Raw genomic sequence first — 21,358 nt, 5'->3', positions numbered from 1 at the left:
TTTGAGTATAATCATTTATTTTTCACTCATAGTGCTTGCTGTAAACAAACGAGAGGTGCAGACAGGCTTAGACATGTGGACAAGATTTTAAAAAATCATCTGAATCCTAATACAGCGTGATGTTGGCTCAGGAAGTGGGAACAGTGTGTGTTGTGGGATTATAAAGTGCATGTTTTCTTTAACGGTCAGCATGCATGTTAAATGAAGTAAGCTTTAGCTTGGGTTCACTGGATAAAAAGTAACACCAGCATGAAATTAGAATATTCCACATCAGCATCTAGTGATCAAAGTCTGAACAGTATATTGAATAATTTACTTCGATCCATTAAATGTCAATATAAATACATGAGAAAACCCTTAACAATTTGCTCTCACATGTCTGTATAAAACATAACATGCACCCAGGTCATCAGCAATTATATGTTTTTTTTATATATATATATATATATGCAAAACCTTGGGAAGTCACATTTATACTGCAATCAAACCAAGTGAGAAACTGTACAAGATACAGACAATTTGCAGCCACCACATCGTAGTAAAAACATTACAAACACCAGTCATAGAGTCGTATTTCATTCTCAGGTTGAAGGCACTCATACAGCCGTGGTGTTTAAATAGAGGGAATAAAAATAAAATGGGTGACGTTGGTTCTTAACATACTGCCATCATAAAGATTTTCAATTAAATATATTAATTGGCACATTGAAATACATTGTTTGGCAAACATGCTTGTGCCATAAAACGCCCTGACTTGGTCCATGATACAGTGAAATCCTCCCATCTGTGGACAACAAAAGACTTCTGATGAGAGAGAACATAAAACATTTAAAACCTTGGATTGGCAGCATACAGCCTCATATTTACAGAGGAAAAGTAAAAGAGAACTAATTGCATAGATATCATCTCTGGAGTGGTGATGCGAGAGCTGAAGAGGGAACAAGGGAAGACGCTACATGGAGGGAAAGACTGGAACGTCTGTATGTGGTACGATATGTTCTAAAAACACTAAAAAAACAGAATAATACAACACTGATAATAGCAATACTGCAGCAAGATCCTTTTATCAACAGCTACCATCAGTTATAATAATTATGAGATATGCAATGAAAGACCTGCTAAACATAAATTAAAACTTTCCTCATCTAAATAATCTAAAATATAAAGCCAGAGCGTATCAGTGAATAAAAACCTTGGCATGTTACCGGAGCACACTTTCTTTTAGGTGTTGTCTCCTTTAGGACCTTTTCCTCCACCATCTATTACTTCCTTTATAGGCCCCCCTCCCTCCTGTAACTCCCTGCTCTTCCATCTCTTGAATCGCTTTAGGGTTTGCTTTGACCGGCGTCCTGCAGGCTTCGAGGTTCAGGTGAAACATCCACACATGCTCTCTGGTGAATCAGACCCCGTCGCCCATGGCTACGCCTCCGCTGCCCTGGAGACCGCCTCGGACTGCCAGGCAGCTTTGAAAAGAAAAAAGTAGAGGAGCAGCTGTACATTGATACTGAAATAAAACTGACAGTTTTTCAACCTTAAATCAGGGCAAGGAAGCTAAAAAACTGAGTGTATCGTGGCATCAAGCTGTAACATTACAACCAGTCCACATGTGGAATTATGAAATATACATATGTTTCCTGTATCTTCCATTTTCTGGCATTATTGTTAAAACCTCAGTTTCTCTTTTCATCTAAAAAGGACATCTAGTGGGATCTTTAATAAAAACAACTATCAAAATTAAAGTGAGATTGTACTTTTGCACTTTAAGCACCAACTAAACTGATACACTTGTAGAAATATAAGCAGTATAACACTCAAAAGAAACAACAGAAGGAAAGGGGATTTACAGTTATTAAATAATAATAATTATATAATTAAACATTTTAGTCCCCAAGTATCTCACACCTCTTTCCAGAGTTAATTTCAACACCAAGCTCCTCTAAATTTCCTCAACTTACAAATCAGCCATTTGTGTGTACACCAGCAAAAACATTAAGAGCATGAAAGAGTTTAATTTACCTGTCCTTTATCCGCATCATCTAGTTCACTAATGGACTGCATGAGGGAGAAGAGGTTCATCCTGCCACTGCGATTAACACTTGAAGCGACCTAGAGATGAGAGAGAGAAAGAAAAAGGACATCAGAAGATTTAGTGGAGGAGTGAGATCAAACAGCTTCAGATGCAGTGTGTGTGAGTACATTTGTGTCAGGCAGCCTTGCTCGCCTTGTCTGGTTCATTTAATGTGATAACAGGATTGACGTCTGGTGGTCCCGTCTGCTCGGGTCCCTGGTTGGTATCAGACCAGGGGGAGGGCTCCTCAAACACCTGGGTGTGTTGAAGATAAAAGGATTGAAGCCGTAAAGATGAAAAAATCTGCAGGATTTAAAATGCGAACAACATATCATTGATGTAACTAATTACCTCAGTGTGTTCCTCTGGATAATCTTTTTCATCTGGATTCTCTCCATCTTCATAATCATCCAGCTCGTCATCAAGTTCCTCAGAGTCCTCCTCTTCCTCTTCTGGCTTTCCTTCCTCCCGTCCCTCCTCTTTGCGTATTGACTTTTGTCTTTGGTCTCTCGACTTTCGCCTCCAGAGGGCGCTGTGACGCTGCTGGCTGGAATGATGAAAGAACAAACAGCACAGTCCTCACACACATAAATACCTAAAAAGCGGAAAATTCAAAAAATTTGATATTTTCTTAAAATAGTAAAATTCTCTTGTAATTTTCATGTCAGCAATGCTTTTGTGACAGTGGACATCACCAGCGATTGCTCATTTAGGAATAGAGATCTTCATGCAGGCCAAACATCATGCAGACCTTGCATTGAGGATGCCGTTGTAGGTCTGGAGCTGCTTCATGAAGCCCTCGTTGGGCTTGATGATGGACCGGCGATCCCTAACGTAGGCCAACGCCACATCCAGTGGCCAGTGCTGCTGCTTCATGGCGTAGGCGATCACTGTGGACGCAGAGCGAGAAACGCCCATCTTACAGTGCACCAACACCGCCTGTCCACTCTTCCTGCAACACACAGAGATCAAGAGAGGCTCACTCAGTGGTTTAGGGATTTTGACTAGATACCCTGCTGGAAGGTACATGTTGAGGTGGTCACCAAATGCAACTGAAAAATACAGAAGCACTACTTTTCTGTTATGCTCAGTTTGGATAATGCAGTCAAGAAATTTCCCTGTCTGAGTTTGTAGACATCATTCATATAGCTTAAGCAGAATGCAAATATAAGTCACATGGCGACAACTCAAAACTGCAAAATGTGTGCTGAGGCAAAGCTAGGAACAAAGTAGATGATATAAAATAGTTAGATGAGGAAAAAAAAATATCTCAAACTCACTAATTAGCACAGAAAATCTTGTTTGTTTAATATGAAGTGTAAAAATGTTTATGTTTGGGGCTATTTCTTGGCCAGGCACAGTAACTTCCTGGAGTCTCTGCTGGTTGCCTGGCAACTGCTAAGAGCCAAGAAATAGTACAGCTATTAGTGATTAGAGGTGTTTGTGTCAAACATTTCCCCTCCTGATTGAGCTTCAGGCCAATTGGAGAAGTCACAAGTAAATGAAACATGTTAATGTTGATTTGATTTTAATGTCTAGTAACTGAACAAATCTAAATGTGATGTGGTAAATGACAGAAAAGTGATAGCAATGTATTTGTCTATAACTGTAATCTGCAAAAGGCTGCACAATGCCTTTTCACAAGTTTAAGAAGTGTCTTCTGATGTGTTTGGGGTTTCAGGACTACCTTGCAGTGTTGATGAAGTTGTATGTGTCTGTCCAGTGAGGGAGCAGGTCGGTGGCTTCCACATCGTACACTCTGATGTTCATATAAGTGAAGGACTCTGGGAAAAAGTTGTCAATCTCCCTCGTCACATTCAGGATATAGCCCACACTGAAAAACATACAGACACAAACTTAGAGCCACAGTGGTGACCAGGGCTGCCCACTCTCACGCATTGACCGGGAGACTCACGCAATTGACACTTTCACACTTAATTTTCTCACCCAGTGAAAAACAAATTTATAACTGATAACGTCATGGCACGAATGTATTTTGAGTTACAGTGATGATATAACCAAAATGTACTCCTCATAATAAAGAGTACTAGACACTGGACTTAAACAAAAGCTAACACATTCATTTACAGTGATCTTGATAAAACTACTGACAGCGCATGACTTCTTAAAATATATACAGTATATATTTCAGATTGTGATACATTTCTTATATGTTGTGACTGAAGTCACAAATGGAACATTATCTGTTGCTAGTGCCATTAATAATGTGCCATAGATATACCAGTCCTATTCTTCAAAGTATAGCTTATATCCCTAACTGAATACCACAGCATGTGATGTTCATTAGGGTTAAACATGGAGAGAGTAAGACAACTTTTTCTGATGTATATTTACCACTTTTCTGCCAGAATGATTAAACTAGGCATGATAGTCATCTTAATCACAATGTGTTGCTTTTAAGTAGCTGAGAATTTGATAAAAGCATGTAGAAATGCAGAAAATGGTTATGGTTATAATGATTTAGGCTACTATGTCTTATGCTTATTCATCATTGACCATGATTATTGATTTGGCATTTCATCTACACATGCTTTAAAATTGTGATTTTGGCTGCTGAACTTTTTAAACAAAATTCCTGGGAAATCTCACTCCAAACTAAATTGAAAAGTTGGCAGCCCTGGTGGTGACTCAGAAAAATACAATACACAATTGAATAGTACCCATGTCATAAGACAATGGAAAACAATGATGGAAAACAACAACAGCAATGCACAGAGCTATAGAAAGCATTGCAGGTGAAAACACTGACTTGTTTTTCTGCAGCTCCTCAAAGTTAGCTGCGTTCCACTCAGAGCCCTGAAACCAGATAAAGACAGAGAGATTCAGTCAAGGGCACAAAAAGGACAGGGCCTACAGAGTTGTCTTCCCTATTGCTGTCAACACAGATCTCCCACAAAGGGGAAGTTACAGTCACATGACAACATCCTGGTGAAAGCACACTTCCGTCAGTTTATTAACCGAAGCATAAAAAGACTTCTCACCCTGGAGGCAAAATAAAGCTTATTACTGTTTCGGAAGCCGGGCAATCACTCACCAGGTAAAGGTAGTCAAATATTTTGGAGGGTTTGTCCATCTGAGCCATGGTGACCAGGATCTCGTTGTCAATGTACTCCTTAAAGGGTCTCATGTCGAAGCCTATCCTGGTCTCCAGAGCAGAGTGCACCTACAGTAGCAAAGGAAATATCAAATTATACTGTACAGGCATACATACAATCTCTTTCAATTTTCTGAAATTTCACTTTCCTGAGCCACGCTCTAGTAGTTCTGACTTTATTCAAGACAACTTCCTCTTTCCACTTATATGTCTTACCATTTTAGACGTGAGGTTGTCCAGGTCTTCTGTCCTCATGATGTCTCTCAGGTGCTCTTTGATCAGCCCCTCGTTGGAAATTCTGTCTGCCGAGCTTCCCGTACAAGAAAAAGTGAAACTTAAGTACAAGCTGACATGTGTGCACTAGCAATAAGAACGGATGACAACTTTCATCTTATTTCCAGCAGTGTAATGTAACTAAACATATTTATTCAATTCAGTTAAATTTTATTTATATAGCGCCAAATCATAATAGAAGTTCTCAACTTGTACTTTACTTACCTCTGCCCATTACTGTCCCTGCGGACTGACTCCAGGTCGTTCATGGCCTCCCACTCGTTAAGGCAGAAGCGGTCTGACTCAATGTGCTGGTAGTAGTGCTGGGCCCACTCCAGGCCATTGCCTGGGATCACCACTTCCTTGACCGCCCGCTCACAGCAGCCATGCAACACCTGCAGCACTGACCTTACAGCAGTGGGGAGGGGGAGGACAGAAGATAATGTATATTTGAGGGCACTAAACATCTACAGAGGTCAACAATGCAGTAGTCTCAAGATTTTTAGAGCGAGGGAAAGTCATGTAGTTGTTGATGAGGTATTTTAGGAAGTGATGGGTGCCATAGTAAGGATATTGATGTTTTAACATGAACACGAGGGTCAGCATTTTTACTCACCACATGGTCTGCATGGAAACAGGCTTAAAAATTCTGGTCTCTTCAGCTGAGGTCACGCTAAAACCACTGTGGAAAAAAAGAAAGAAATATGAGCTATTAAGACAATTAAGTCAGAGGAAGATAAAGAGAAGAAAGAGAGAAATGAGGAAGTAATATTGATAAGACGAATTTTTGGACAAACAGAGAGATTATTCAGTTATTCAGTGTAAATTAGTGATGTTCTTGTGAAGAATGAAAATGCGAGGACAGAGAGAGAGTGAGAGAGAAAAATTTGCACAGTTGGAGGTGTGATTCAGTTTGATGAAGGTGAACATGCTGGTGTGACATGGCAGCCGATCAAAGTGTCTTGTGCAACACACTCGGCATGTGACGGCAGATTAGTTAAAACACAGCAGTTGACAGCAGAGCCACCACGGCGTGTTAGCCCGACTGTTTTTAGAGCTGCTAACTCAGTTTCACAGTGCCCTTCTCTACATCCTCCACTGAGCATCGATGGCTAAGGAGTTGCCACATTCATAATGAACGCTGTAATGAGTGCCCAAGCCAAAGAACAGCCTCAACCATTATAAATAAATCATAGCTGGTCGTTGACAATTCCACATCACTAAAATTTACACTAAAACTGAGTTGCAGTGGGCATTTGGGGTTCTGGATGCACAACAATGCAACCACGGAGTATAGAGCTTTCAGCAGCTAAACTCTCACTGACCTTTGCATACGGACAGAAAGAAGCCAACCATATTTTGCTTTCATTTCATTGCAAAAACACATGATCTCTATGCTTATGTAAGGGCCTGAGTGATAGGAGCAGTTGTAATTTATGGAGAATGATTCAGCTCCATAAATAGAGACATTACTCATTCACATTATCTCTGGCCAGAATCCCAGATATCAGTCTGCACCGTCTGTGCTGCAGCCTCACAAACTCCTTGCTCGTGCTTTTACACTTTTAATTCAATCCTCAATGTTTCTTACCCATCTCCGTCTAGATACACTTGTGTGTCGCTCCATATTGGCAGAACCAGGCCGATGGTGCACTGATCACTGCAAAGAGGCACGGAGGGCACAGAGACACAAGCCAAGGAATGAAGTTCAACTCGTCAAAGCTAAACCAGAAATTATTAACTGAATGGAAATCTTATCTTGTGCTCTCTTTGTGACACAGTACACCAGCATCTTGGTTACACACACCTGTTTGCGTTGGGGAAATCCATGCCCAGCAGGATGCTCTCTTGTTTGTTGCCGAGGGTGGAGACAACAATCAGATACCTGACTCTGACCGAGCTGGTGGACTCCAACTGCACCGCCTGCATGACAGAGTGCAGAGGACGAGAGCAGCAGGGAGGCAAGAGGATGTGAGAGACAGAAGTGAGGCCAAGTCAAATTAATGGAATGTATTCCTCTGAAGTCTGGAGTTACCCATTAAACCAAATAAACTGATTACACACTGTGCAAAATAATTTCCTTGGCCTTCCTGGGAAAATCAAATCAAGGAAGTCAATGTTGTGTTTACAGAGAAACACAGACACTGGCTGTAGTCCCCTTAAAGGACCACACCTGTGTTCTTTTCACATGTGTGCCCATTAACCCAAAATCCTGTGTATTTCACATCACCATGTTCTACAGCAGTTTTAGATTTATTTAAATCTATTTAGATTTTTTTTTTCTGCCATCCACACAGCCTCTGGTTTCAATATATCTCTGTGTAGTCCATCACACTCCATTACTAGTCTTTTTATTTGTTTGTTTTTCCACAAGTGATGCCTGGTATTACAGCTGATAGTAAAGTGGTACGTTCAAGTCCTTGTGGGAAGCTCTTAAACCTATGACTTTAAGAGCTGACTACTGAACAAGAAATGATTTCATTTAAGATTTCCATGTTTGCTTTTTGTTTATCTTCTGTATTTGATTTTTCCATAATTTCAGCTGTGTTATTATGCAATAATAGCATAACTGACCAAAAATAAACCGTTCAGCATGACAGATTTCCCATATCAAGAGTGTTTCAGGTCTCTGCAGCACATTTTAGAGCTGAAATGAATCCAGCAGCTGCCTGCAAAACTTACTGGTCAATCTCAAAATCAGTGGAATGCTTTAGGAAAGCATCAGTACATTGTTGCACATTGTTTTGCAGTAATGGGCTGAAACATAATTTGGCTTACATTTCTACATTAAACTTTGATATCCTGCAGTCATATTGTCCTTAACAACTTACAGAATATGACTGTCAACCTGATGTGTCCCAGCCACATCACACTGTCCACCTATATGTGCACAATTAATCGTACAACAATCAAATTAAATTTAATTGATTGGGTGTGATGTTTGTGGATTTAGATGCCTGCTCTGGTGCATCATATCCAGCTTAATTTTATTCCCAGTAAACTGTTGGACCAATGACATGTTTAAACCTCATGTGTGACTGTCTGGTCTTTTCTGAATGTAAAAATGCAGCTACCCTCAGAATGATACAGAAGAAGTGAATTACTCCAATAGTCAGAACTGCCCTCAAATGCAGATTTTGTTAGGGATGCACCGTCCAAGTTTTTCTGCTGACACCAAGTAACGATCTGATACCAGTGCTCTTTTTCTACCAAAATCTGTATACCTCACTGAGTGGAATTCATTGGAATTATTTTTATGTAAGGTAACATGAGGCCAGGGATGCTGTGGCACTACAAACTAAGATTAGTGACCCACCCTGACTGAATGAATGGATGTAACTGATAGCAGAACCACTGAATTTTATGACTTTAACAAAGAAACTGTATTAATGTGGATCGGTCACATCCTTGCAGATACCCAATCCACTTAATAAGGTCGGCAACAATGCTGATCCTGTGTATCGGGTCAGTGCATCCCTAGGTTCAAAAGGTACTCAAGATTGTAAGATTGCAAAAATTTGGAACATGCATGTAAACATGAGGCCTCACCAGCTTGATGGTATCTTCTGGTCTGAGCAGTTCAATCATGGCATGAAGCTGCCTGTGCTGTTTGTCTGATGCTCTACCGCTTTCCTTTACAGGAGAAGCTGGAATGGGATCGTTCTCATCAAGGCCCCCCGTCTCGCCATCTTCCAGCAGAACGACCGCCCCCTTCACGAGGGCAAAGCTCTCCCTCCAGATGGACAGAGATCAGTTAGTGTAATGCTGCTGTAATCTACCATCTGGGAATCATTATTTTAGATGACAATTCAAAGACGACACTGGTGTACATCTACCTTTTCTGAAGTATCCCTCTTCTCTGGAGGCTTTCATCCTTAAAAAATGAAATCACAAGCCACATCAAGAAGACTGGAAAATAAAAATATTTAGCCTCTATTGTGTTTGTGTGTGATTCAGTTTTTGCGTACAAACCTACATTATGCTATCTCAAATGTTTTTTGTTTTAATGATGATGATTTTTATCACTTTATTTTTTAGCTGTTCTATATTTTCCAGCAGACTGTAACATTTCTGTTGTGCAGGCTGTAATAGTAAAAAAGGGGTTGACGTATGCACATCCCAAAGAAACTTCTAAGCAGATGCTGGAGTTGTAATACACTAATTAATATGAGAAAACGTTGCACACTGTTTCTAATGTTCACAAATGGGCACTTTTCCGACTTGATGAAAACTAAAGTGTTGAAATGCTGTAACAAACTCTCTGGGAGCACTGGAGGCAGTGTGTGTGTGAGGTCTTTCCTGTTGAAAAGTGCAGACACAAATGTCAGGAAAAAATGTTCAGTAATTTCTCAGGATGAAATGTGGTGCAACACAGATAAGGCACAGTGGAAACAGATACAAAGAGTGGTAAGAACAACAAATAGGACACTAAAGGGAAAAAATAAAAACAAAGAAAGTGGCAGTGAGAATATAGAAGGACGGGACATTAAAAGAGAAATACAATGCAAGAAAGGGGAGGGAGAAAGTAGCAGTAGTAACAAGGGTATACAGAGAAAGAAACTTGAGACAGTAACATTACCTGTTACGCAACTGACAAGTCCAGACAGAGTCAAGAAAAAAAAATTAAAGAAATTAAAGAGGAGAAGTGGGCAGGAGCCAGGAGAGGAACAATGAGGGTTTGAAGAAGAAAAAAAAGGAGAGAACAAAAGTTAAGATAGTAGAGTGATTAGATTCTGTGACAAAATATGCAAAACACAAGACTTGAACCCATAGTCAGGTCATTTATGGTTTAGTTGGCAATGACAAAGAGCAGAAGAAAAGCCAGGCTTTGGATGTAAAGTTAAATAATCGTCATGATAGAGTGACAGAATGAGAGGAGAGGAGAGGAGACAAAGTTAAAGACAGAGGCTGGTGACACAGTGTGTTTACATGATTATATGTATGTATTAAACAGCGACAGTGACAGTGAGCATTTAGACAGACAGAAGGCGATCCAATCACCCTCTGATATCACTGTAATTAATGTGAATGGGAGCTAAATCAGTTTGATGACCCCTATATCTGTGGCATGTTTGCTCTGTAAGCCTATCAAATGTAGTGATGATATCCACAAAGGGACACATTCAGGAACAACTGCTCTTCGTGCAGAACATAGAGGGTCCAGCATGAACAACTCTCATAGTTCTCAATCACTCTTTGTAAGGCAAAGGTAAACAATTTTATATCTGAGGATATGATGCAACATGCACAATTTGTCTGTGTGCAACAAGGAGGACTGAACTCACTGAAGCGCTGGAGATGGATGGGAGCCTGTGCAAAGTCAACAGAGCCATCGCACAGTACAGGTATGTCTCCACTAAACCTGCTGTTGCTGGCAGGCCCAGTCAGGCAGTCAGGTTCCTCAGGCGGCAAAAGTGCGCTGTGGGCGGGGCGAACAGTGGTATTTTTTTTCTGAAATGACACATGGATATTTGGGCTTGATTACATCCAATAATTAGGCTTTATATGAGAGATTCCTAACGAAGAGTGTGAGGACGCCAGTTGTCTGGTTTGAGGAGTCCTATGAAATGGAAGGAATAGTTTTCACAATAGTTTCATAATTGTTTATACCAATTCAGGTAGGGTTGGGAAATATGAGAGTATATACCATGGGATATATATACACACCGGCAGAGGTTTTCTCATATCTCTGGTTGTATCAGGATACCATTGCTTAATGTGATGAAGTGCCTTGATATTTTGGTAATACTCCTCCCTAGATTAGCTGAAATCAGACATTTTATCTAGTTATTTAATCTATAAGGGTTACTCAATTTATGAGTTATGATATTCTCAGGATACATATCGATACCAAGGTATAAAATGATGACATATACTGTGACAGACGCTTTTATCCATATCTCCCATCAAAGGTATAATTTATTGTCATTCTTCCCATATACAGGAACAAAACTGCATTTATTTAGTGCCACAAAATGACATACCGGTAATAAGAGGTTAGCATAATGTCTGTGCTAAAATCTTCTTTCTTGAGTCTGTGGACTGCTTACCATAAATATAACATGAATAGTGTGGTAACGACATAATATGACAGCAAATATGTGACATGGCTTCAGCTCGTTGCGCGCAGATAATACACTGACCTATCTCCTGGCATTCTCAAGAGGTGAGTAATCACAACGAAGTGGTTTGATCCTGACAGACGAGCTATAAACATACCGCGGTTCGTTTCTGCAACAAACAACAAGCTGTAGCCTGTCCGTCCAAGCTAACAGCTGGCGATAATGTTAGCCGCTGCTGTGTGCACGACAACATGAATATATAAGAATAACCTAAAGAAGACAATTTTCTCACCTTTTCCAGACTGGGTGCCCACTCTGATTTCCTGCTTTGAAGGGCTACTTGTTTGTTCCTCAAGTACTGAGTACTCCTTATTCCGCCCTCTGTCGCTTTCGAGGGTGAGGACATTTACAGCGCTGCGGCGGCTGCCCCACTCAACCGAAGCAGCGCGAGGCGAGCAGGAGGACAGGGGAATGTAGGAGAGGACAATGACGTCATACGCAAGCAACCTTTGAGGTACGTCGAGCCGCACGGGCCATTAAAAAAAAGCTAATTCGTCACGGAAAATGATTCATTGTTCATTGTTCATTTTCAGTTGAGGATCATTTCTACTCACGAACTGCTGCCAAGAAGTACAGGTCTTGGGTGATAAATAAACAAATGGATAACAAGAAACGTCTTGTTTCTTATTTCAGACTGGCTGCCAGTGGCGGAAGAAGTATTCAGATCTTTTACATAAGTAAAAGTAGCACGATGTTAAAATACTCTCACTTAAGTAAAATGAAACGAGCAGCAAATGGCCAATGTCAGTGTTATATTTTATGATAATTAATTTTTAAGTACATTAATGCATCAGTTATTATAGTCCAGTAATATCATATACATCACTCTGAAATGGGCCATTCTTCAAAAGGAGTACTTTTACTTTTGGTACTTTAAGTATATTTTGATGCAAATACTTTTTACTTAAGTACAATTTTGAATGCAGGACTTTTACTTGTAACATTTCTACACTGTGGTATCATTGCTTTTATTTAAGTAAAAAATCTGAGTACTTCCTCCACCACTGAGTATTTCCCTCTGAAATGTAGTGGGGTATAATTATAAAGTATCAAACATAAATACTCAAGTAAAGTGCAAGTAGAGCCTACTGTACCTCAAAACTACTGTACAGTAGCCTACTTGAACATAGGCTACTTACTACTTTCCATCACTGCTGACTGCTGCATTCTCATAAACTATGTGTTTACCTTTGTGACTTAGAAAATAAACCCTTTTAATTTCTGCAGAAATTATTAGTTTTGAAAATCGTAACAAGTCCTGGGCCAACACTTGTCAGTGGTACGGCATTGTACGCTCCTTTTTTACATGATCCCAGGAAGCCAAATCAGAGGAGAAATGTAAACATACCCTTACTAGGATGAGATGCTTTGAGAGAATCACAAGTTGCTCCCAAATAAATGAATAAAGAAGCAGTGCTGAACGGCAAAGAACCAAGTGTTATTAGACTGATTTACTTTAACATAGCGTTTCACAACTATTTTTACAGCTGACATCCTGACCAGCAAGAAGACAACAGACACGATTTTAATTTGATCTTTGACATCTGATTTGACGAAGATGGCACAACAACCACACCCACCCGATGGGTTAAAATAGCTACAACTCCACGCATGCGCAGTAGAATGAAGTACTTCCTGGTGTGTGAAGGAGCGTGTGAAGTGTAGTTTTTTTCACAGCGAGCGGAGCAGACGTTGAAGGTTAAAACCGTGGAAGTACCTGTCTGAGCAGACGGTGTAGACGTCCGTCTTCCTCACAAAGTTACACGGTCTTCTGTCCGAAGAGGACTTCACTTCATTTCGACCGTTACAGTGGGATGCAGACGGTTGGTAAACTCATGAAGGTTTTCGTGACGAGGCGCATCCCGCAGGAGGGGATGAAGATCCTGTCAACGGCCGGAGTGTATGCAGTATTTTTAACTGTTATTAGACACCGACAAGGCAACATTTATTAACTAACAGCAGACTATGTGGCTGTCCTTCACAGAGTACCCTGACTGTCTTTTCCTTTCAGTTTGACTCAACCAAATGTTAAAATAGTCATCATGTTACACACTTCTGTAGCCAGTAGAGTCGATACTGTGAGCTCTCCCGGGGTCACACACATCCACCACTGCAGTCAGCTTCCTCAGCTAGCCTAAATGTGCCTGAATCAGCCTGTGTCTCTGAATGACATGTCTTGCATTTGGTCCTTTTCTGTCTCCATGGAAACAGCTGTGAGGTGTCTCTGTGGGACTCGGATGAACCTGTGTCGAGGGCAGAGCTTCTCAAAGGTGTGCAGGGGGCTCACGGTCTTCTGTGTCTGCTGTCAGACAAGATCGATGCTGAGGTTCTGGATGCTGCAGGTACTCATCATCTGTGTGTGTAGACCTCGGCCAATCAATTCACTTTATTTCAGCAGGATATGATCCATTTAGTATCTCATACTACTTTCCAGGGAGTCCTGGGTACATAATAATAATAACTTTATTTATATAGCACGTTTCAAGTTACAAAGTCTCTTTGATATAATAATAAATAATACTGAGTTTTAAGAAGAGATTTTATAAGAGGACACTGAGGATGTCGGGCATGGAGATCCACCGCTGAGGGGCCCGGGCAGCGCAGATATAGGCAGGGGCCTGACCATTCAAGACTTTAAAAACGGGCAGTAAAATCTTAAAATCAACTCTAAAACCACATACATACACACTACAAACACAAACAATAAGACAAATCAAACTAGGGCTGCAAATAACAATTACTCGATTATAATTTTTTTTTTTTGATGAATTTGTTGAGTCTAAAACTTAAAGTCTTTTAAGTCTTAAAAATGCAAATAGTGCCCATAGAAAATGACTTTCCAGTTTTTCAGCTGATCTGTCTCTGATTCCAGGGCCAAACCTAAAAGTAATCAGCACCCTGTCTGTGGGATTTGACCACTTGGCTCTTGACGAAATCAAAAAACGGTAGGTTACATCAGTAAACTGTAGCTTATGCATAACAAAACCAACCTTGGCCTAGTAGGATGAAGTGTCAGGTGGCTTCTAAGTCATATTACTGTTTGTTTCCTACAGTGGTATACGTGTTGGATACACTCCAGACGTCCTCACTGACGCCACAGCAGAACTGACTGTAGCTCTGCTGCTGGCCGCCGCTCGCAGATTACCAGAGGGAGTGGAGGAGGTCAAAAAGTCAGTCTCACCATGTTACACATTTACACAAATCACTGTCTACTTGGATTGTTATTGTGTTTCTGTAACTTTTTAACCAAGAGTACACTTAATTGTCTTAACTGAGTCACACAATGGTCGAACTGTCTTCTCTCTCTCAGTGGAGGCTGGAGCTCGTGGAAGCCTCTCTGGCTGTGTGGTTATGGTCTGTCTGGCAGCACGGTAGGAATCATTGGACTGGGACGCATTGGTAAGGCTTGCTGTTATTGCTTCATTTACTTTGGCACTGTAACTCCATTATAGATAGATAGATAGATAGATAGATAGATAGATGTACTTTATTGATCCCAAATTGGGAAATTCTTTTGTTACAGCAGCAAGTTATCCAGGCATTGCACGTAAATAAATATAAATATCAACACTAGAAGAGAGAAATATATATCAATAGAAAATAAACACAACAAATAACAAAATGAATTAAAATAGCTCAAGACAGAGTAAAAGAATAACCTTAGCATACTCTATAGATATAATAAGATATATATCTATAGAATACACAGTGTAAAGAATATACTAGAATACACAAAATATACAAAAATGTAAACATAGGATAACTCACTATATACATTAGACAAGTGTGGAAAGTCATTGAAGTTTTAGAATGCAATGAGGTAGAGAAGGAGTTTAAAAATGTGGAAATAAGTTATTGAAGGAGCAAACCAGAGGAGTTGGTTAAGACAGACCTATAAAACTGAGCGTTCTGAGAGTTCTCATTTAGACAGAGGTGAGGTGTCGTAAAGACTTGTTGCTCTGGGCAGGAAAGATTCCCTGTATCAGCAAAGAGAAAGTACTCCGCTGTCTGTCCAGTAGGTAGTGGAGAGGGTGGTCAGGATCATCCATTATGGATAACAGTTTGTTCAGTGTCCTCCTCTCCACCACAACTTCAAAGGTGTATATCGTCTGTTGGTGTCGCCGGCTCCTATGCTGCTCCCCCGGCAGACTACAGCAAAGTACAGTGCACTGGCCACAGCAGATTTCCAACATCTTGCTGCACACGTTGAAGCATCTCAGCTTCCTCAGGAAATAGAGTCTGCTCATCCCCTTCTTATATACAGCCTCGGTGTTGGTCGTCCAGTTCAGTCTGTTGTCGATGTGGACTCCCAGGTACTTGTAGTCCTCCACACCGTCAACATCCTCTTCCAGAATACACAGGGGTTGTGAAGCCACCCTCTTCCTTCTGAAGTCGCTCACCATCTCCCTGGTCTTGGCCACATTCAGAAGCAGATGATTTCTTCCAGCCCACTCCACAAAATCGTCTACCAGCACTCTGTACTCCTCCTCCCGTCCACCACTTATACACCCAACCACCGCAGAGTCGTCAGAAAACTTCTGTAAGTGGCATGACCCAGAGTCTGTGGTGTACAAGGTGAACAGGAAGGGAAACAGTACAGTCCCCTGTGGAGCTCCTGTACTACTCACCACCATTTCAGACAGAACTCTGCCCAGTCGGATAAACTGCGGTCTGCCTGTCAGGTAGTCAGTAATCCAGGAGATGGTGGACGTGTTATCATAGGATATAATATATGACTACAGCTTGTGATATCTAACTAGCATAATGTCTGATATTATTTTCCCAATGAAGTTTAAGACCTGTTCATAGGTGAATAACTGGTTGTGATTGTGTTCAGGCATGGCCATTGCTCGGAGACTCATGCCCTTTGGAGTGAAGAGGCTGCTTTACTCTGGGAGAACAGCCAAGGCCCACGCTGCTGAGGTGAATGGAGAGTTTGGTAAGAAAAAGGAGAGAAACTAGAAAGGACAGAAGTGAAAATCTAATAATATTATAAAACTAATAAAAACAAGGGGTCTTGGTTAGCAGGTCTGCATATTTGATGACCTGTTTCCACTTCCTCCTTTGTTCCTCCTCTCTGTTGAACAGTTCCCCAGGACACACTCGTGTCTGAGAGCGACTTCATAGTTGTTTCCTGCTCCCTGACACCAGAAACCCAGGGGCTGTGCGATAAGGCTTTCTTCAGCAAGATGAAAAACACAGCAGTCTTTGTCAACTCAAGCAGGTAGGCGTCCAAAGCACCACAAACCTGGCTGTGCGTTATGGGGAAAGCATTGGTTTGGGTGTCAACAGTTGTCATGTATTTCTGCCACCAGCTATGTTTGCTGTTAAAATACATAAGGATGAAGATGTGGTGAATTATTGGTTTTAGGGGAGCTGTGGTGAACCAGGAGGATCTGTACGAGGCTTTGACCAGTGGACAGATAGCTGCAGCTGGACTGGATGTCACAACACCTGAGCCGCTCCCAACAAACCACCCCCTTCTTACACTTAAAAACTGTGGTGAGTAGACAGGATGTGCAATACGTAGACATGTTTTTTTTGTCTCTTTTCCCACTTTGCCTCCTGATTTGACTATGTAAAATTCCTTTTTTTAATGGTATTTTATGTCCTCTCTTGTCTTGTGCAGTGGTGTTGCCACACATCGGCAGTGCCACCTACTCCACAAGAGGCGTCATGGCAGCTTTGTCAGCTCAAAACCTGCTGGGAGGTTTACAGGGCACAGACATGCCCAGTGAGCTCACCTTCTAGCGCCTGAAACTGAGCCGCTGTGTCTGCTGCCTCGTCTGGTGCTGCATGGGTAACAGATAACAATAATGTGCTGTAATGGTCTCCAATGTGAGATCAAAGTGGAGAAGGAATGAAAAGAATACTAAAAATACTAATGTAGATCATGCTCAGATACATGTTTAAGTCATGTAAGTGTCATTTGATCCTGTCACAGTTACTAACTAAATGCACTTTTAACATACAGCGTGCATTTTTAAGGAAGTAAATGCTCAGTGCAAGGTTTTGACATTTCAGACATGTATTCAGGTTCTTGAGAAAAAGCTAATGAACAAACTAGCAGCACTCCTTAACCTTAGTCCTTATCAAAACACACTATACACGCTTTGTCTTATGTGGAAAATTGCAGTTGAACTGCAAAAACCTTTTCTCATTTGATTCAAAATGTTTCCTTCAAAACAGAATCGTTGGTTATCTCTTATTCTAAATAATGCTTGCCATAAAGATTAGCATTATGCTTCTGGGTCTGCACTTTATTCTGATGTTAATGCGCCACGTCTACTTTTACAACAGATTTTCTGAAGAATAAAAACTGATGGCTTAGTTTAAATGTAATGCTCTGTGTGTGTGTTTTAGAAATTCCTCATTCAGAATAGATTTAAGGTCAATAAAAACGACTTAAGTGCATCATTTATTCTCATCACTCTCACATCACTTCTCATCACTCTTACCGCAGCAGTCATTTCATTTCATGAAATAATAAAAACAAAATCACAACATGTTTATGAGAACATGAAGAACATTAAAAAAACTTAAGAATTACATAAGCTAATTGACTTTGACTTCATGTAACACAAAATCAAGAATTGTTTGGTAATAAATAATCAAGTTTGCCTTTTTTTCCCAAACAGATAAACTGACGAGTGAACAAACGTCTGTTAGTTAAGTGCAGGTCAAGGCAGGGTGTCTGGGAATGACTGATCATCTTTCCAGTTCAGGCAGGTATTTTTCGAGTGCTTATACAGATGGGAGGACTGGCTGAAGCGTTTGCCACACTTTGGACAGGGATAGGGCTTTTCTCCTGTGTGGACGCGAATGTGCTTCTTACAGTCAGTCAGGTTCATGAACGTCTTAGAGCAGATTTTGCAGGCGTATTTCTTCTCCCCTTCCACCAGCAGCACGTGGTCTTCAGCGGCTGCTTTCCTGCACTTGGACAGAACATCCTCTGAAGCTCTGGTTAGAGGCGGCCGATCAGCAGCATCCCCCGCTGATCCAGAGGAAGAGGAACGATCTATGCCGGCTTCTGACCCAGGTGGCACTTTGGGGGCGATGCGACGGAAGGTTGTTGCCCCTGTGCTTTTCCCAGCCCTGGAGGGTTGGATGAGGGAGGTTTCCAGACCAAGCCCTGGTCTGATGCCACTCAGGAACCCTGCTAAAGAGTTCTGGGTGGGCTGGAGGATGAGTGTGTCGGTGAAACTGGAGCCCTGAGTCGGGAGAAGCTGCTGCAAGGGGACAGATGTTACTGGAAAAACAAGTGAGGAGGAGGAATCGGAGGACTGAGCAGAGGAGGTGTTTGCTTCTTCTGAGTTTTGACACGGTTCACCAGCATCACTGGCGGCGGCGGCAGTAGCAGCAGTGAGGCTAGCCAAGCTGTCTTCTACCAGAGCTCCCATTACGCTTTCATTACTGGGATTGAGGAAGCAGGAAAAGGCCAGTTCTGACAGGCTGTCTAGGCCTTCACCGTGTACTGACTCCTCACCCAAATCTCCAGCGTCTCTCTGTGCATGGGTTTGAAGATCTGTGCACAGCTGAGATGGTAAAGACCTAACATCACCCTCTGTTGGGCAGGCCGTGGCCATTTTCTCGTCATTTAGTTGTGCATCCAAATTGTCTGTGCAGTCTCGTGGTGGAGATGGAGGAGAATTGTTTGGTACAGTGTCTAAATCTGGGGAGTATGTGCTCAGATTTTCCCTTTTCACCTCGATCATCGCCATCTTTGGCTCCTCTCCCTCTTCCTCCCCTTCATCTCCCACCTTTACTTTGACCACAGTGAGTCCATCTGCATCTCCACCTTTCTCCCACACACCTTCACCTCCTGTGCTGCTATCCGACTGGCTCGGCAGCTGGATCTCCTCCAACTCTCCCTTGGTTGCTTCATATTTCTCCTCCACCTCCTCCTCCTCGCCTCGGCACTCCCAGAGTCTGTCAGTGGTCGTCAGGCACTCTGCTCCCTCGTCTGTACTGACAGTGCTTCTGGTCACAGTAGGCGAACACTCCTTATAGTTTCCCTCAGGCAGCGTGCAGGTCCTCTTTCTGCCACTGAGCCCGTCCTCCTGTGACTTTCTCTTGTGCCTCAGAAATGGCGCAGCACTCTGCTCGCCACTGACTTTCCTCCTCACCCCCTGCTCTTTAACTCCACCAGACTGACTAACCTCCACTCGCACTTCCTCCTCATCGACATCCTCCTCCATGACACATTTGACTTGTTGAAGCAAGGCCGACCTCTCTGCCTGGGACGACGGACACTGCTGCTGCTGTTGCACTGACCTCCAGCCTTTAGGCGGCGCTGCAGGGAAGTTTTTCCGGGACAGGTGGAGCTTGCAGGCCTTGACCACAGTGTTGAGGTGCAGGTGCGATGCCGCCAACAGCACATCCATCACATTGGAGGCCCCCAGAGAGAGGGTGGAGGTGTAAATCATTTCTAGCAGGGTGGAGAAGGCCTCTGGGGTCACCACCTCTGGATCTAGCTCCATCACACTGGGGCCTCTACCTCCACCTATGTCAGCTCCTGGTCCTCCAACCTCATCACCGCTGTCACTGGAGCTCAGAAGAGCCCTGAAGTGGGAGCTGCATGCTGCCAGGATGGAGCGGTGAGCCTGGAAGCTCTGGCCTCCAACCACCACCACACAATCACACAGCTGAGCATGGAGGCGTTGGTGGTTGAGCTGCTTAAAAATATGCTGGAAATGACCTGGAAAGTCCATAATAGGCGGTGGAATTTGTTGTTAATTAATATTACAGGTATTATTTTCTAGCATCCGCGAAGCAGCTGGCAGTCCAGCTGTTCAGGAACAGCTTCTCGTTATCCACATCTCGTACTGAAAACGGCATCAGGCTGACTGGACTCGGACATTTCACAGAAGCCTACCTTTGTGATGTGCAGGAGTAATGTTGTAGCCGGGTTTCCTAGAGATGCTCTGGAGTATGGGCGGGCCTGGTCCAACAATAACACGGAAGGATGCGGCGCGGTCTCAAGCTTTGTCTCCGTGAACAGCCCCGATATCTGCACGGCTGTTCCTCTCCTACTGCCGCAACTCAAACATAATATAATTTTTTTCACAACATATTTTTTCTCATTATCTTTATTAATTTTACTGAGTTGGAGCGGTCACACCAGCAACCAGCCCAGTTTAGCCTCCACCGTCGACGCCTCCATCAATTGTAGTCTCAGAATAAAACAACACCGCCCCCAGGTGGTGACCTTGAGGACATGCATCTGTGTTTAATTTTGGTACACCTTGTCATACTTTGTTAAATCTCGTCATCTTGTAATAGTTACTGCAAGTCAGATTGATTTTCCTATATTGTATAATTTAAGGTAAATATCAACCAGTTGTGATTTTTTTTTAAATCAATGTAAAATAATTGATATTTAAGATTTTTCATTGGCAGTGGTCTTGGGCTTTATCGCTCTAATTGGGCACCTGTAGCAGATGAAATTTTAGTCTTAACATTGTCTACATGATTTAAAGGTGTGATTGAGTCCTATTTTGAGCTGATAGCTTGGTAACTGATGGGTCTTTAAATACAAAGATTTAGGCGCTTAGTAGAACACCCCAAAACCATCATCACTGAAATAAATGACACAGAAAAGCTATAAAGTATTATTCCTCAGAGAAATTGACATTAAAGACACAAATAAACCTTACTGTTGAGCACTGTGGCCTACACTGTACATAAGCATCAGGACATGAGTAAAAAAAAAAGAAAAACAGAAAGCTGTAGTGTGAATGTTCAGAAATAGATTAAGTTGTTGCTGCTGCAGATGTTATT

General features: G+C 42.0%; 3 protein-coding genes across 4 annotated transcripts; 1 reads left to right on the top strand and 2 right to left on the bottom strand.

Annotated features, from left to right (window-relative positions):
• si:ch211-203d1.3 (protein phosphatase Slingshot homolog 3) lies at positions 1-12,006 on the bottom strand. 2 transcript variants are annotated; one of them, XM_044205364.1, is made up of 17 exons: positions 11,811-12,005; positions 10,742-10,907; positions 9,293-9,330; positions 9,006-9,189; positions 7,264-7,379; positions 7,048-7,116; positions 6,073-6,138; positions 5,682-5,864; positions 5,400-5,493; positions 5,124-5,252; positions 4,839-4,885; positions 3,756-3,902; positions 2,820-3,020; positions 2,420-2,615; positions 2,222-2,323; positions 2,017-2,106; positions 1-1,463 (listed from the first exon to the last, which is right to left on the bottom strand). In XM_044205364.1, the coding sequence occupies exons 2-17, from the start codon at positions 10,787-10,789 to the stop codon at positions 1,326-1,328; spliced, it is 1,848 nt and encodes a 615-aa protein (XP_044061299.1). In that variant the 5' UTR covers positions 10,790-10,907; positions 11,811-12,005; the 3' UTR covers positions 1-1,325. The 2 variants fall into 2 exon arrangements, 1 of the variants encoding a protein (XP_044061299.1); XR_006378893.1 differs by having other exon boundaries at positions 1,449-1,463; positions 2,197-2,323; positions 11,811-12,006.
• A 1,198-nt stretch (positions 12,007-13,204) lies between these two features.
• grhpra (glyoxylate reductase/hydroxypyruvate reductase a) lies at positions 13,205-17,992 on the top strand. Its single transcript, XM_044205368.1, has 9 exons — positions 13,205-13,478; positions 13,790-13,920; positions 14,451-14,523; positions 14,632-14,748; positions 14,889-14,977; positions 16,416-16,517; positions 16,667-16,802; positions 16,950-17,080; positions 17,208-17,992. The coding sequence occupies exons 1-9, from the start codon at positions 13,393-13,395 to the stop codon at positions 17,327-17,329; spliced, it is 987 nt and encodes a 328-aa protein (XP_044061303.1). The 5' UTR covers positions 13,205-13,392; the 3' UTR covers positions 17,330-17,992.
• Positions 17,984-21,237, bottom strand: LOC122880335 (zinc finger and BTB domain-containing protein 5-like). The gene has a single exon (XM_044205362.1). The coding sequence runs from the start codon at positions 20,287-20,289 to the stop codon at positions 18,259-18,261; it is 2,031 nt and encodes a 676-aa protein (XP_044061297.1). The 5' UTR covers positions 20,290-21,237; the 3' UTR covers positions 17,984-18,258.
• Positions 21,238-21,358: the final 121 nt, after the last annotated feature.

The sequence above is a fragment of the Siniperca chuatsi genome, linkage group LG8 (assembly GCF_020085105.1).
Source record: "Siniperca chuatsi isolate FFG_IHB_CAS linkage group LG8, ASM2008510v1, whole genome shotgun sequence".
Lineage (NCBI taxonomy): Eukaryota > Metazoa > Chordata > Actinopteri > Centrarchiformes > Sinipercidae > Siniperca > Siniperca chuatsi.
This window is presented reverse-complemented; position numbering and strand designations above follow the sequence as displayed.

Coding starts and splice junctions, on each gene's coding strand:
- si:ch211-203d1.3 (XM_044205364.1), bottom strand. CDS start 10,789: ATGGCTCTGTTGACTTTGCACAGGCTCCCATCCATCTCCAGCGCTTCA. Junction 9,331..10,741: donor CATCCATCTCCAGCGCTTCA/GTGAGTTCAGTC, acceptor TCATTTTTTAAG/GATGAAAGCCTCCAGAGAAG. Junction 3,903..4,838: donor GAGGAGCTGCAGAAAAACAA/GTCAGTGTTTTC, acceptor TATGTTTTTCAG/TGTGGGCTATATCCTGAATG.
- grhpra (XM_044205368.1), top strand. CDS start 13,393: ATGCAGACGGTTGGTAAACTCATGAAGGTTTTCGTGACGAGGCGCATC. Junction 13,921..14,450: donor TGAGGTTCTGGATGCTGCAG/GTACTCATCATC, acceptor CTCTGATTCCAG/GGCCAAACCTAAAAGTAATC. Junction 17,081..17,207: donor TCTTACACTTAAAAACTGTG/GTGAGTAGACAG, acceptor TGTCTTGTGCAG/TGGTGTTGCCACACATCGGC.
- LOC122880335 (XM_044205362.1), bottom strand. CDS start 20,289: ATGGACTTTCCAGGTCATTTCCAGCATATTTTTAAGCAGCTCAACCAC.